General features: G+C 45.0%; 1 protein-coding gene across 1 annotated transcript; it reads left to right on the forward strand.

The window, feature by feature from the left end:
* Window positions 1–12899: 12899 nt before the first annotated feature.
* On the forward strand, window positions 12900–13828 carry LOC105050144 (ethylene-responsive transcription factor ERF011). Its single transcript, XM_010930043.4, has one exon. It carries the CDS (start codon window positions 12915–12917, stop codon window positions 13473–13475), a length of 561 nt encoding a protein of 186 aa, XP_010928345.2. The 5' UTR covers window positions 12900–12914; the 3' UTR covers window positions 13476–13828.
* The last annotated feature ends 1659 nt before the right edge of the window (window positions 13829–15487 follow it).

Consider the following 15487-nt stretch of genomic DNA (forward strand, 5'->3'; position numbering starts at 1 on the left):
ATGGAGAAAATGATATTCGCCTTGATCGTGTCTGCACAACGACTCCGTCCGTATTTCCAAGCGCACGCTATCGTGGTCCTCACCGACCAGCCCCTGAGGGCGATTTTGCGTCGCCCTGATACATCGGGATGACTGGCGAAATAGACGGTGAGGTTGAGTGAGTTCGACATTCAGTACCGACCGTGACTTGCCTTGAAAGACCAGGTCTTGGCCAACTTTATTGCGGAGTGCCCGACAACCGACTAAGGATCGGAAGGCGGGAGCTCTGGAGAAGCTGCAATCTCCGAACCTGACCCCGAGTCTACCTTAGTGTTGCACATCGACGGAGCTTCCAACGCTCGAGGGAGCGGGGCCGGGTTCCTGCTCACCAACTCAGAGGGAGTGGTTACCGAGTACGCCCTCCGGTTCGACTTCAAAGCCTCGAATAATCAAGCCGAGTATGAAGCGCTCCTCGCTGGCTTGAGAGTAGTGAAGGAGCTCGGGATCGACAGCCTCAGAGTCTTCTCCGACTCCCAGCTGATCGTGGGGCAAGTTAAAGGTGAATTTGAGGCGCGAGACCTGATCATGGCAAAATATCTCCAAAAGGTGAGAGATCTCGTGGCACATCTCAAGTATTTTGAGATCTCCCACATTCTCAGGTCGGAGAACGCTCGGGCCAATGCACTCTCCAGGCTTGCGACATCAGCCTATGACGCCTTGGGTCAGACATTGGTGGAGAGTCTCGAGCAGCCGAGCATCGATAGGGCCGAGGAGGTGCTGCAACTGACGATCGAGCCAAGCTGGATGGATCTGATCGTTCGGTATCTGACCGACGGAACCAGCCCTGAAGATCCCGCGGAAGCCAAACGACTTCGATGGGTGGCCTCCCAATACGTGATAATGGATTACCGACTCTACAAAAGGTCGTTCTTCCTTCCCCTGCTCAGGTGCTTAGGACCGACTGACGCGGACTACGCGCTCAGAGAAGTACATGAAGGGATCTGCGAAAATCACTTGGGGGGCAAATCCTTGGCCTACAAAGTCCTACGGCAGGGTTACTACTGGCCCACCATGAGAAAGGATGCGGCCGAGTTGGTTCGGAGGTGTGAACCATGTCAGAGGTATGCTAACATACAACACCGACCAGCCAACCAAATCACTCCCATTGTCGTCCCGTGGCCCTTCGCCCAGTGGGGAATCGATATACTCGGTTCTTTTCCTCCGGCATCTGACCAAAGGAAGTTCATAGTCGTCGCAATCAACTACTTCACTAAATGGGTAGAAGCCGAACCTCTAGCATAAATCACCGAACGAAAGATGGAAGATTTCGTCCAGAAGCCCATCATCTTCAGGTTCGGACTACCGCATACTATTATTACCGACAATGGACGACAATTCGACAACCGAGACTTTCGAGAGTTCTGTGTGAGATTTCATATCACGCACAGGCTGACCTCGATCGGGCACCCACAGTCCAACGGCGAGGTCGAGGTAACCAACCGGACTATTCTGCATGGACTAAAGATCCGACTGAATGAAGCCAAAGGCCTCTGGGTTGAGGAATTGAATTCCGTCCTATGAGCGTACCGAACGACACTCCGTATCCCGATCGGAGAATCTCCTTTCAGCTTGGCCTATGGGACGGAGGCGATGATCCCGCTCGAGATTGGGTTACCATCGATTAGAGTCGAGCAGTACCACAAGCCGGGCAACTCCGAGTGCTGTAGAGCTGACTTGGATCTCCTACTCGAACTCCGGTGCGAGGCTCAACTCCGCATGGCTTCCTACCGACAGAGAGTGGCCCGATACTACAACACTAAGGTTAAGCCAAAGCTTTTCAGACCTGGGGACCTGGTCTTAAGAAAGGCAGAAGTTTCGAAGCCTCTAGACCGAGGAAAATTAGCTCCGAACTGGGAAGGACCCTACAAGATAGCAGACACCTACAGGCCGAGAACCTACCGACTGGAGACTCTAGGAGGAAGCGCCATTCCTCGGACTTGGAATGCCGACAATCTAAGGTTGTACTACCAATAAACTCTGTGTGCCCTTGTTCGGAATACAAACTCAGCTTCAAAACTTCGGAGTCTAGAATCTCAGCTCTCCAACTGTGCATCGGCGCTCGCTAGCAGTACGAGCCCCGACGCCATGACTTAGGCCCAACATTCCATTGGGAATCTGTGGCCCAATCGCCGACGACACGTCGGACTCTTACGACGACCGATATATCTACGTTGGTGGAAGGTCGACGATGGCGATGAAAAAAACCCCCCTAAGTTGAAGCCACGCCCCTTCTGCAGCCAGCTCCCGAGCAAGGCGACTGGCTAACTTGCCGACTTGGCTCCGGCCAAGAAAGGCAAAATGCCAACACGACCAACGTCGCGTTCGCGACATACCGATCAGGTCACGATCGGTCGAAGGGTATTCGGCTTATCACCGTTTATCGCACGTCGCGATGCATACGCCCGACAAAGAATCGGGCAATGGATGACCGACTTGTCATCAACCAAATATGTCGGACACTATTCAACTATCAGACTCTACAAGATGATCGGATTGAAGAGCTATGCCCGAAGGACGAACGATACCCGACTCGACGAACATGCCCGACTCAGTTTCGGGCAACGGGTGCTCGACTTAAACTCTCGACTGTCGGGTCATACGACAGTCGGGAGACCGATCTAAAATCGGAGCTCACTCTGCCTTTACCATGGTGCACGCTACCGACTGTCCCGACTAGTTACCCGGGATCTTACCGAACGTCCTAGCTAGATACGTTGGGCCTATGACTTATACGCTCGAGGGCGTTTCGACGAAACATACATTCCAAGACACATTTCAGGATATGTAAAGAAAGAGAGAAAGTTAAAAAGTTTTCAATTTCATTCAAATATGAACCAAATTTACAAAATTGGACCGAAGTTCGACTACAAGTACATCAAGTAAGAACAAAAACAAAAACAAAGGATGCTCCGACTACTCGTCGGACTCAGCATCTTCGATCGGGAGAAGTTCGGGGGCGATCGGCGCGGCCGCTCGAGCCGGAGTAGCTTCGGAGTTCGGAGCCGCCTCACCTTCGGTGACCTGCTCCGGGATGGCTTCCTCCGCGGCAGTATGATCTCCCGACGACGGGTCAGCCAACTCTCCCGCGGCTTGGCCCTCCGGTCTTGGGGGAACGATGTTGCTGAGATCGAGCTTCGGGTACAGGCCCTGGATCACTTTTCGAGCGTCCTCGTACCCCACTCGATACGAGATGAAACCGCTCTCCAAGAGTTCCTCCCGATATTCATCGGAGCCGCGAAAGTCCTCCACGGCCCGACCTATAGCCTCTTTCGCCGACTCTGCCTCCGCTCTCGCTATGTCTGCGTCGGCTTGAGCGGAGGATAAATTCTCCTCGACCTTGACGAGATTTTTCAAACTTACCCAGAGCTGCTCGCATTCGGCTTTGAGTTCACCGACGTAGTCGTCCCGCTCGCGACGCAGCCGGCGAACAGTGCAGGACTTCCATTTGGCTTCCTCACGAGCCGACTGCAGCTCAGCCCCCGAGGTGGCCAGGGCACCGGTAAGGCGGGAGACCTCCTCGGTAAGGTGGGAGATCTCTTCTTCGAGCTGGGCCTCACGGTCGACCGACTGTTTCAGCTGATCGACCATTATTGCCTTCTCGGCCTCGACGGCCGTGGCCTTATCTTTTCAGGCCGTTCGGAGATCACCGAACCTCTGATATCCGGCCTCCAGCTCGGATATGTTGTAAATCAGCTGCAAACAACAGACCGACCGTCAGAAAACCGAACTGATAGAAAGCGACGACGAAAATGAAAAGTGAAGGAGAGAGGCTTACCCGGATCATGGTCGGATAGAAGGAAGAAAGCATATCGGATACCCATTGATTGTTCATGATCTCGTGGTCGGCCGGAAGGATAGTCGCCTGGCATAACCTCCTGGCCAAATCATGGTTGGCCAGGGCCGACGCACCTTCGGGAAGCTGGGCGTCGGACGATGTGCCGCGGCCGGCTGACCTTCTGGCGTCGCCTGGCGCTATCGGGGCCTTCCCTCGTTCGGACATCCAGGCCCTAACATCAGAAAGAGAAGGGAGGCTAGAGCCCGATTGGGTCCCTCCCGAGGCCGCAACGGCCGCCGACGCAGGTCGTTCGGGCTCGCGTGTCTCTGTCCGAACCTCGTCAGTCGGCTGTGCGGCCGGCACATCTTCAGTCGCTTCCTCGACCGCCCGTCCCTCGGATGGGGCTGCTCCCTCGATCACTCATTCCTCGGATGGGGCTTCAGGGGGCACCGTTGGCACCGACAGCGCGATGATCGGCTCACGGTCCGATGCTCGTTCGGAGCCGAGCTGCGCCCCCGTCGCCACAGGCTCGCCCGACGGTGCTACCTGAGACCTCTTGGGAGGCCGCGATGGTTCGGCTCCGTGCGCCGGCCTCTTCCGCGCTGCATGTTGCCGAACGTCGGCTTCCGTCAGCCTCACCCTCGACAACATGCCTGCAATTTCAACAGAGGATCAGCACCAGCCAAAAAAAAAGAGAAAAAAAAAAGAAAAAAAAATAGAACAGACTTAGACGAGGAACCGAGCTCAGACCGGCGTCATACAGAGCTTGCTCGGTGACGAGCTCCCTCTGCTTCGGCACCGAGATGTCCTTTAAACGATGGAAATCCTCTCGGTCCCCGTCCTCCACCCGACTGTTCTCATTCGGCTGAGTCCGAGGGTCCCCCCAGCGGGAAGGGAACCCCCAAAGAAGTGGAGAAGAAGCAAAGAAGAACTGGCTCTTCCATCCATGGATTGACAATGGAAGACCAGTGATGAAGGAAAGATCCTTTCGAGGGTTGAAAAACCACCACCCTCGGGCTTTAGGGTAGGGTCGGAGAACAAAAAATGCTCGAAAGAGGAAAATACGAGGATTGGTCGGCAAAAGCCGACACAACAAAACAAAACTGACTATCAGCCGGACTGAGTTCGGTGCCAGTTGCGTCGGACAAAGTCCGTAATAGTCCAGTATGTTCTGGATGAACTTCGAAATCGGAAAGCGAAGATCGGCCCAGAGGTCCTCGACGTAGAAAGCCCCCGACCATCGGCTCCAGGGGCGAACAGCCGAAACTGCTTCGGGATGCAGTATTGCTCCCTGAGCCGATCGACGTTCGGCCCTGAAAGTGAAGAAACTTCCACCTCTGGGGTCGACCGAGAATCGTCGGTCGGATTCCCCGACCAACTTCCTCGTGGGGAGGTTCTGGCCATGACGCTAGAACCGAGGTCGAAGGATGAAGAAGAAGAAGGAAGAAAATTCTAAGGAAGCAAAGAGAAAACGAGAAGACAAAGATGAAGGCTCCTGAAAAACTTTATAAGGAAGGAGACAGGGACAACTGCCTGAGACAAAGGGGGACCACTCGACCAGAGTCTCAGCAACAAGGCTACGAAAAGTGAAGTTTTGGATGCAGGTGGCCCTATATATATAGTGCCCCTCGACGGTCGAGATGAGAGCACGCCCAACGAGGTCTCCCAGATCATGACACGTGGCGGCATCTAGGCCTTCCCTCGATCCGTCGATTCGACGCACCTATCCCAGATCAGGCCACGTCGCCTCCATCCGCCTGAATGGTTTCGGCCCAATGGCCCCTTGCCACGTGGCGAAAAAATCGTGACGGTTTGTATTCCCGAGGAGACGGCGGAAACGGCGGTTTCTATTTTCGATGGGACGTCTGATACCGATAGGATGCCTGACACCCATAAGACGTCTGGCGCCGAACCGATCATTGGTACGGTCGCCGGAGTCGGAGCATGATGCGATGGATATCCACTCCTTTCGCCCGAAGCCGTCGCCCATGTGAAGACGCTGGCCAGCACGACATCCGACTCAGGAGTGGGGGGGCAACTGTTGGGATATACCGACCGACCCCTTTCACGTCGACTCACCCTCGAGCCTGCCTGACCGGCGCCCGACTCTACTAACCGCACCGACCGACGACTGCCGACATCATCCGACCGAAGGTATGTCGATCAGGCAGATCCGTTCCGTTCCCGACTAGCCGAACAGCGGAGTCCGATGTCCGACTCCCGCAATGCGCCAGACCAGCCGACGGTGTCCCTGGGTCTTCACCCGACGTCTCGCAACCAAATACCGACGTATGGTCGGTCGGCTCCCCCAAACACTGTACGACTGCTGAGGGCCGCCGTCCTGACAAGGGCGTGCGGCATAGCCGTCCTAGGGCATTGTCCTGCCAAGGACATAAATTAATCCCAGCGATTTGATAGTCCACGGCGACTTGACAGTCCGCGGCGACTCTGACAGCCTCCGGCGATTTGACAACTCCCCCAGTTGTCTGCGTCATTAATGACGGCACCACGCCACGCTCTACTATGAAACGGAGAAGGCAACAGTGCTGCGGGAAGGTTCTTTCGAAGTCCCTGGACTCACTCTCTCTCTCTCTAGTTCTCACTCTCTCTCTCGCTGAGTCTCCCTGATTCTTTTCTACTGTTGCCTAGTCTCCTCTCTGACTTGACCGTCGGAGGGTCCCGTCGGAGGCATCTCCGGTCAGTGTGGACTTTTCTTGCAGGTGCTTATTTTCGATCAGACGATGAGGAGATTGACCGCAATAATATGCAATAATCTTACTCCAAATTTCCTACAGCTGTGGGTGCCCATCATTTTGAATTGCTGTTCTGAGCCAACTTTGCGAGATACTGGAGAATAAGAGAGAAGACTAGGCACTAAAATTGACGTAGAGATAGCTTGTGTTTGTGTGCGCTGTGATTTCAGTTAAGAAGCCATCCACCACCTCACGTGCCTTGCATGTGCTCAACACTGGTTTCTTAATATTATCTATACTTTATCGAGGATCTTTTCTATATGTTCTTTTTGGATATGCCTCTTTCAGAAGGGATGTTTATTTTACTTATATTGGCTCGTGAAACACTCAAGAGTGAATCCTGGAAAAGCCAGTTAGGCCACTTTTTTTTTTTTTTTTTATTCCCTGGGAAGTGCAGCTGGACAAGGCACTAAAATTGACCTTTCTCAAAAGGTAGCCCTTATCCCATATGGGGCTGATGTCCCCGATTCACTGCATTCATTTGATGCAGCTGGCTTCCAACTTGGCCAAATTGGACGAGTGCCCTTAGGCCTACATCAAGCTTATTAGTCTAGGCCACCTTGACAAAGATTAAAAGGTGGGTTCTAATGTTTCATAATCTGAACAAATATTCGTCATTCCATTGGCCATTTCTAGATGAGGCTTGCCGAGCTCTCCTCTATACAAAGGGCTCTTTCTCCATTAGCTTACTGCAGCATCCCATCCTGTAGTCATTGTCTTGCCTTTCTGCATGCACGCTTTGCTTTCTTTGTGTTCCTCCTGTGGTTGCAGATATTTGATTTCTGTCAACTTTATAGACTTCACTCAGAAGCTTCCTATGTAACAAGAAAGCTAAAGCAAGGTTGTGCACCTCCCTTCCTCATCGGACAAAAAAAAAAAAAAAAGCAAGTTTGTGCATCATAATATGCAACGAGTGGGGTGGTTGGAAGGGAATAGCGACAGATATTTTCTTAAAGAGGGATCTGAGATCCCAGGAAAGCATCTAAGAAATCCATGGGTCCTTACGTACTGTATCAAGTCTTACTTTTTTATTTTTCCATCTACAGAAATGATTGATTTAACCAAAATCCAACTTATCGTCTCGCAAAATGTATACAATAACAGAATCTAATAAACCAAGTAAATTCTATTGGCCAGAGATTACTTCATTCGAGAGTGTCCCATACTTAGTTTTATTGCACATACTTTAAAAACTTCTTAATTCTTTCTTGTGAAACTTTTATTTGAAGAAAACTAGTCTCGCGCACTTGCACTGCAACCACAAACTTGTTATTAGATCGGTTTTTTTTTTTTTTTTTTGTGAGTTACATCTCTTGCTTAATTCCTTCTTTTTGATACGCTTTTTAATGATATTTCTCCCACCTAAGGAGGGAGGGAGAGAGAGAGAGAGAGGAAAAAAAAAAGGCTTTGATTCAAACCATTAAAAATTAACCATTTGGAGCCGATGAAGTTTATATTATCTTAAGTATTATTAAAGTATAAATAACTTCTATCAATCAAGATTTCTTTTTTTTTTTTTTTTTTTCCTTCTGCTGTAGTTGGCTCAACGTGCATTTGTACGAATAAAAAATTGTGTAACAGCGAAGAAAAGGGAGTCGGCGTGCGGTTGCTTTAGAACATGATGAGCCACCGAATAAAGATTCATGAGGCCATGATCTTTCCATCACAAGAAGACGCGATGGGCACCAATACGACAAGGGAGCGGCGCTCAGCTGCGTGGACCCACGCATCCGCCCACCGACCAAATTTAGCTCAAAAGCGCACCACCGCATCCAAGTCAAAAAGTAGCCCGCAGCGAAGGGCATAATATTGCCACAATTATCAACAAGGCTTTGGGCTGGGCTCACTCCCTTCACATATCACCGCCACCGTGGCCACCTTCCGTGGCCTCAAACACCCACATCATTGTCGGGTTCCATGAACTTGGTCCCTCTCATCGCTTTCCCTAACCAAACCTCCACTCGTCAACTCCGTTTTCGTGAACGAGACCCCTATCCCGTTGGCTTGATGTGGGTCTTAGAGCCCACAAAGCTCTCTCTCTCTCTCTTTTGTCCTTATCGTGGAGCATGGCATGGCAGATCCTCTGCGCGCGGACGCGCACACACAGGGATGTCGGTTGGTAATGGAATTAAAAGAAAGCCGTGGCCTCTATTTTTGGTTTTCTTCCTATATTTTCTCCAAGCATCATAGTAAGTATTTCCCAAGTGAATAAAAGGTTCTGGTCGTTGTAAGTTAACTAACTTTACACATCATTCAATATTCTTAGCTCCGCTATTTGGCGTCCCTTTCCATACGAAGAGATCTTGATTTGGATTCCAGTGATTGCATCACCACGGTATTTTTTAAAAAAATTTCGAAATGTTCTCTAACAATCAGCTTAACCAAAAATATATGCATTTTTTAACGGATTTTATATTCCATTCATTTATTATTTGCGGCTAATTCAAGAAACGTGTTTGAAAAACTTGCCTAACATGCTGCTACGAGTGGCGTTATGTTTCGTATTTATTTATTGCACTTATGACTTATGTCAATCAGTATATAGATATAACAATAATTTTATTATATTTTATAAAAAATTATTATCTTTGATATTTTTAGTTCATAAAGATTCATGTATTTTGTTCGAGATTTTTTTGCTATCCCTTTTTTCTTATGAAAAATGATACGTGGTTGTAAATGAATTTTTCCTTAACTCTAGACCCACGACATCTACCTATCTTTCTGAATTTCTTGCATCCTTATAAATGTCTAGCCATATTTCTATTGATAAAATGTCACAAGGCAGCTAATATCTATCTTGATTTTATATATCTGCACCTTTCATTGCTGCCCGGGGTGTGAATTGCGAGCATGTTCGGTTCGACAGACATATCCAAATAAAACATGCTTTAGAAAAAAAAATGATATTATAATATTTTAAATTCACCCAAGACATCTGAAAATCTATATATGGTATAGTTTCCTAAGTTTTAATAGTTGATAATACAATATCTAAATTTTGAACTCCTATAAGATTGTAGAATTACATAGCCCGAGAGCTGATGTAATTAGAAGAGCAAGCAAATAATAAAATATCATGAAGTGGGGTAGGGGCGGATGGGATCTCAAATCATAGAGCTTGAGTAGTTAGCTAACCAAAGGTGCAATCTGCCATCTGTAATGCCTTCTATGGCTTGTAAGGTTTGTTGAAGTTTGCTATTTTTTTACTGGTAGTGTCTTGTTGTATTGGGAAAAAAAAAAAAAAAAAGTCATCTCCCACGACATTTATCTTTCAAAATTTTTGGTTGCTAGGAGAAGAAGCAGAGACATACACGTAGCAATTTCAATTATTTTTAAGTAAAAATCAATTATTTATATGATAATAATAAAATGATACATAGATATCAAAAATTATTATTTTATATTGACACGTAATATTACAGAATAATCTTCCACAATATCATATATCAAATTTTATTTTTTTATTTTTTTAAATAAAAAATATAAATAAAAATCTATATAATATATATAACAATAGTAAAGCGATACATCGATATTAAAGATGGCATTCCGTGTAAGATTATAGAATAATCTTTCATAATATTATATATCAATTTTTTTAATATTTTTAAAAAATATAAATAAAATAATAAAAAATAAAAAAATATTTTATTAAATATAATGATTTTTATTAATTTAGGAGGTATCGTTGAAAAATAAGAACTCTGCTTTTGATCTCATCATGAGATCAGTTAATGAAAGCAATTTTTAATATAAAATATTAATATTATTATCAATTAAATTTCTGCAGGGTCCAAGCGCTAGTTTTTTTAGTAATACATATTTACGACTATGTGCGCCGGTGCAGAGTCAAGCGTCCACGATATGACGACGCCCTTCTAACTCATCAACCGGATGCAGTGTCTGAAATTTATGAAAGGCCGCAAGAAAGGGGTAATTACGATAATAAATAAATGTGTACTAATAATCAACACCGTCCAAACGAAAGCCTTTTTCCGCTTCTTCCACCACGCTGCTTCGTGGCAGGTCCGTATGATCCCACCGACCTCTTTAGCTTTGACGACCTTCCGTCAATTCCTCGCAGCCGTCGGATCCCAGTCTTTACCAACTCCACGATCTCGATCTCGCCGTCCGTCTTCCCTCACCGCCCAGCGCGCTGCCGTGACCCAAACGGAAACGTCCACGTCGGCAGTAGTCACGTGACGTCGGCCCGCCACGTCGAGACAAAGGGAGGCCGCGTGAGCTCATCCCTTGCTTTTGTCGGCGAGGGTCTTCGTGGCGGCCGCTCCGACGGACACCTGTCCTCCCAGGTCCCAAGGTTTCGTGGCCCTTATCTTTTCTCCGCCGTCCCCTTGTGGTTCTACAACGGCCGTTATAACGGTTCCCGCGGCTAATTTACATGGATGGATAATAGGCTTGGGAATGGTAGCTGTTATCTGACCATACTTCCATCATGACAGCCCTAATATGATGAAAATGATGGGGTATTTGACATCTTCAAACCAATAGTCATCCAAAATGCTATTTATTAGTAGTTCAAATAACTGAGCTGAAGGATAGTTCTTTCTTCTTCGACAAAATAATAGCCTCTATGCTTATCATTGTAATAGCTTGATAGTAATATTAGGTTATTGCCGATACATTAATTTTGATGTATTGAAACAAATTATCTTTGTTATTGTTATCATTATGAAAAATAATGATTTTGCATGTGTGCTTTTACCAAAAAGAAGAAACGTGTGCACCATTTAGAGATATGCCATGGTATAAATATCGGTCCTCATCTATTCATGCTATTTTCAATCCTTAAACCATTGATGTATGTGGATTGTTTTTGTGGATCTACAAGACAACAACGAAGATTAGAAAATTTGTTGGAGTTTACTCTGATCGATTTATTCAATGTTTAAGTTAGAGAGAGAATTTTTATGTGAAAATGGAGGAGGAATTAGAGAGACAAAGTGAGATTCTAATTATGATTTTGTGATTGTAATTATCTTTCATAGAGGGTCCCTATGTGTTTTTTGTAGTGGAAGGATATGGAACTGCTAAAGATTGCACTCTAATAATCTAGAGTCATAATCACAACCATACATGAGGCTATAACCACATGAGATCCGGCTACAATCGCATGGGATCATTTTGTAACGACCTAGAATCATACTATAACTATAGCAAAATGTGTTGTAATTATTTGGGTGAGTGGTGCTAGCTTTATATCCAAATCAAGTAACAAGAGAAACATGTTTTTAGCCATTGTCCAAGGTGAGACGGTCTTGCTTAGCTTGAAAAAATCACTAAATTGAATAAATTTTCACTTGAATTAAGGGGTTTTTCATTGGATAATATGTCATTTTGGAAGCCTTGGATCTTTTTTCTTAACTCGATTAAAATAGACTTAATTTGGCTATACAGAATACTATATCAAGTAAGAGTATGACTGATTTGATTACACCATGTTACCATGTTTATTTGATGCTATATCATCCAGCCCCATTTCCTTAACCAAACCGAGACTAGTAGTTTAAATCGAAAAAATAAGCCACTAGGATGCTTTCAGATTGTCAGCCTAAAGACAATAATTCCTATGTTATTTGTTACTATTGTTTAGTATAACTCATTTTAAGATTATAATTTATAATGAAAAAATCTATGTATCCAGATGTCTACTCCCAAACATTGCTCATGGATTTTTTAAAATAAATAATAATAAATATGATTTTATATAAAGCAAACTTTCAGAAAAAGAAAAAAAATTTATTTGCATAAAACATATACTTTTTAAATCTTGCGGCATTAATTTTAATAAAACATATTTTATAAAAGATAATTAAAAATTATTTTTGTAAAATTCATTCATCTTATATTTAACATAAAACACTCAAACAACCTTCCCAAAAAAAAAAAAAAACATCAACTCGTTAGATCAATAGCATCAGTACTTAGTTTTAATTATTTTTTCATTGCAAAGATAAAATAAAATACTTAAAAATTTAAAACAAATATCATTTAAACAGAATATTTTTAATCTATAAGATGTTAATATAAAAATATTAAACTAGTACGTGAATTGCGGGTTAGCCGCTTGTATTATTAGATAACCAACCCCTAGCAGACGTCATCTTCTCACAAGAAGACAAAGCGAGGAATAGCATTACCATGGAGCCGGCAGCTACGACAAAGATAACGGCGTCACTGGAACCTTGTCCTCTCCTTCCGACCTCCACTTTTGACTCTCCCCCTCGTCCTCTCTCGGTTACCGGATAAACCATCCCGCATAATCGAACCGCACGTGCTTCCTCCCCCGATTATAACTTATAAGTACCCCCAATCCGCTACCGCACATGGAAAACAATTACATAACAAAATATAAGACGGGAAGAAAGAGAGCCCGGTTCTCGCCCTCTAGCTCGGTTCCATCGATCGAGATGGAGGAAGAGTCGCCGTCGCCGCCGCCGCCAACGGCGGCGAGGAAGGAGGGCAAGGAGCGGCTCTACCGCGGGGTCCGGATGCGAAAGTGGGGCAAGTGGGTCGCCGAGATCCGCGAGCCCAACAAGCGCTCCCGGATTTGGCTTGGCTCCTACTCCTCCCCGGTCGCCGCCGCCAAGGCCTACGACACCGCCGTCTTCTACCTCCGCGGCCGCTCCGCCCGCCTCAACTTCCCCGACGACCTCGCCGTCGACGTCGACGCCGACGCCGCCATGTCTGCCGCCCTCATCCGGAAGAAGGCCACCGAGGTCGGTGCCCGGGTCGACGCCCTCCACGCCACCGCCCCCGCCTCCCTGGCCGCCGGAGCCCGCTCTCCCGCCGCCGACCATCGCCGCCGTCTGGCTTATAAGAGGCCGGACCTCAATCAGAAGCCCAGCCCCGAGAGCTCCGACGAGGACTGCGAACTCTCTGGCTAGTCGGATTCGGATTCCGATCCTCCTCCAAGGCTCATGATGATGAGTTTATATAAATACAGAGTTTTGTTTATATATATATTTTTTTGTCCAAATCTTTATATAAGAGTTTCGTTTATCTTTAGGTTTTTAGATGGGGGTTGAAGACTAGAGGTTGGATGGAGAAGGGAAGTAGTATGGATTGGGAATCAGTTGGGGGTGTTGATGATGGGATGGGGAGGTGAGGGGAATTCTATGGGTATATGTAAATTAAATAGGATGTTAACAAGAACAAATCAAAGAAGGTTATGATGTTCTTCTTGCTATCTGGTACCTTTAGGATGAAGGGATGATGATAAAATACTCTCTTTTGATCATTCTAATGCTTTCTGCACCTTTCTTTGCTTTTTTTTTTTGGTAAACTCAACTTTCTTTGCTTTTCCATATCTTTTATGTGTAAGATATTGTGTGCGAGGTGATAAAAATGAGCTCTAGATGTGTTTGAATCTATGGAAACTTGAATGATAAGTTTTTTGGTAGCATCGGTGCATGTTAGATCTGAACACAATCCATTCTATTAGTGGTTCATAAGTTCATGAAGTCTAAAGTTTAACCCTCCGATGGATTGGAGGAAGGATTGCTAGAGGACGGAAGATGGATAAAGATAGATGGAATCACGTCTGATCATCGATTTATTTTATCATATACTTGATGAAATATAGGAGGATAGATAAAAATATATATTTTTTTTATTTGATATAGAAAGAATGAAAAGAAAGATGGATAATATTTATATGACAATGTTATTAAACTATTTTTGATAAATAAGTATTATTAATGAGATAAGATATGAGTTAAAAAAAATTAATAAAAGATAATTTTATTAATATAGAAATATGTCCCTTACATATTCTATCCATTCTTTCTTGCAGCTTCTTAATTTACGAGGAAGTATATTGATGGGTTAAAAGTATATTGATGGGTTAAAATGGATGGATAATCCTTTTCTTTTCGTTTATCATTCTGAAATATTTTTAAACCAAATAGTTAATGGAAGCTATTCATCCTTCCTATGCCATCCATCTTCTTTTTCATGACCACAATTAAATATAGGATAAAGGCTTAACAACTATAATTAATTGCTTGCCAAGTTTAATTGTTAAGGAAAATATATGATTTTAATTTGGTCTACTTATAGTGTAAAAAGTATAGAAACCTGTTCGATTATATTAGATAATTATGTTCCTTATGTGTTTTAAGATGTGATGGAGTAAGATCCAAGGTTTGTCTTAATCTTCTTTTGCAAAACAAAAGTGGATTATGAGGGTGGAAACATGCTTATTAATTTTAATATGGGAAGTCACACCATAGAGTTGGTCCTATTTGGTGATTTACCAAGGGGTGGTGGTGTTATAACATACCCCAGCATTCAACAATTTTGATAGCAACAGTTGATGTCTTCCAAGTCGCATTTCAACCATACAATGCACCAGGATTTATCTTTCATTTAAGAAGTTTGGTGGCACAGCAGTTATGGCTCTGGGTTCATGATGTATACTTCCAAGACATGAGGGACTATTGGGATGTGCATGTCAATCCAAACATTTGATCATATGCACCTAGCTAATCATGTAAAATTTTTCCATATGAGCCTTCATATTGCCATCAGAGTTTCTAATGTCAAGTTCCGTCCAACCAAAAATTGCACGCCCTCTTGTTGCATGAAATCGTTGTATTGGTTGCCGCATGATATCGAAAACATGGACTACACATGGATACATGCATATGATCCTTTCAGTGCACCTTCTAGGCACTTACCAAAAAGAACTTGAGCCTTCTTACTATGTGACGTGTATGATATTAACCAAATCAATCCACCTAACTTATATTGACCTATCACTTCAAACTGCAATGCCAGCATTACTAGAAAGGGTTATGGATTGATGTCATGCTATTCTAACACGCAATGAGTTGCATCAGGGGACACTATGAAAATAGTAACAACTACTACGTAGAGCTAGCTATGTAGCAAGCTC

Source organism: Elaeis guineensis, chromosome 8 (assembly GCF_000442705.2).
Source record: "Elaeis guineensis isolate ETL-2024a chromosome 8, EG11, whole genome shotgun sequence".
Classification (NCBI taxonomy): domain Eukaryota; kingdom Viridiplantae; phylum Streptophyta; class Magnoliopsida; order Arecales; family Arecaceae; genus Elaeis; species Elaeis guineensis.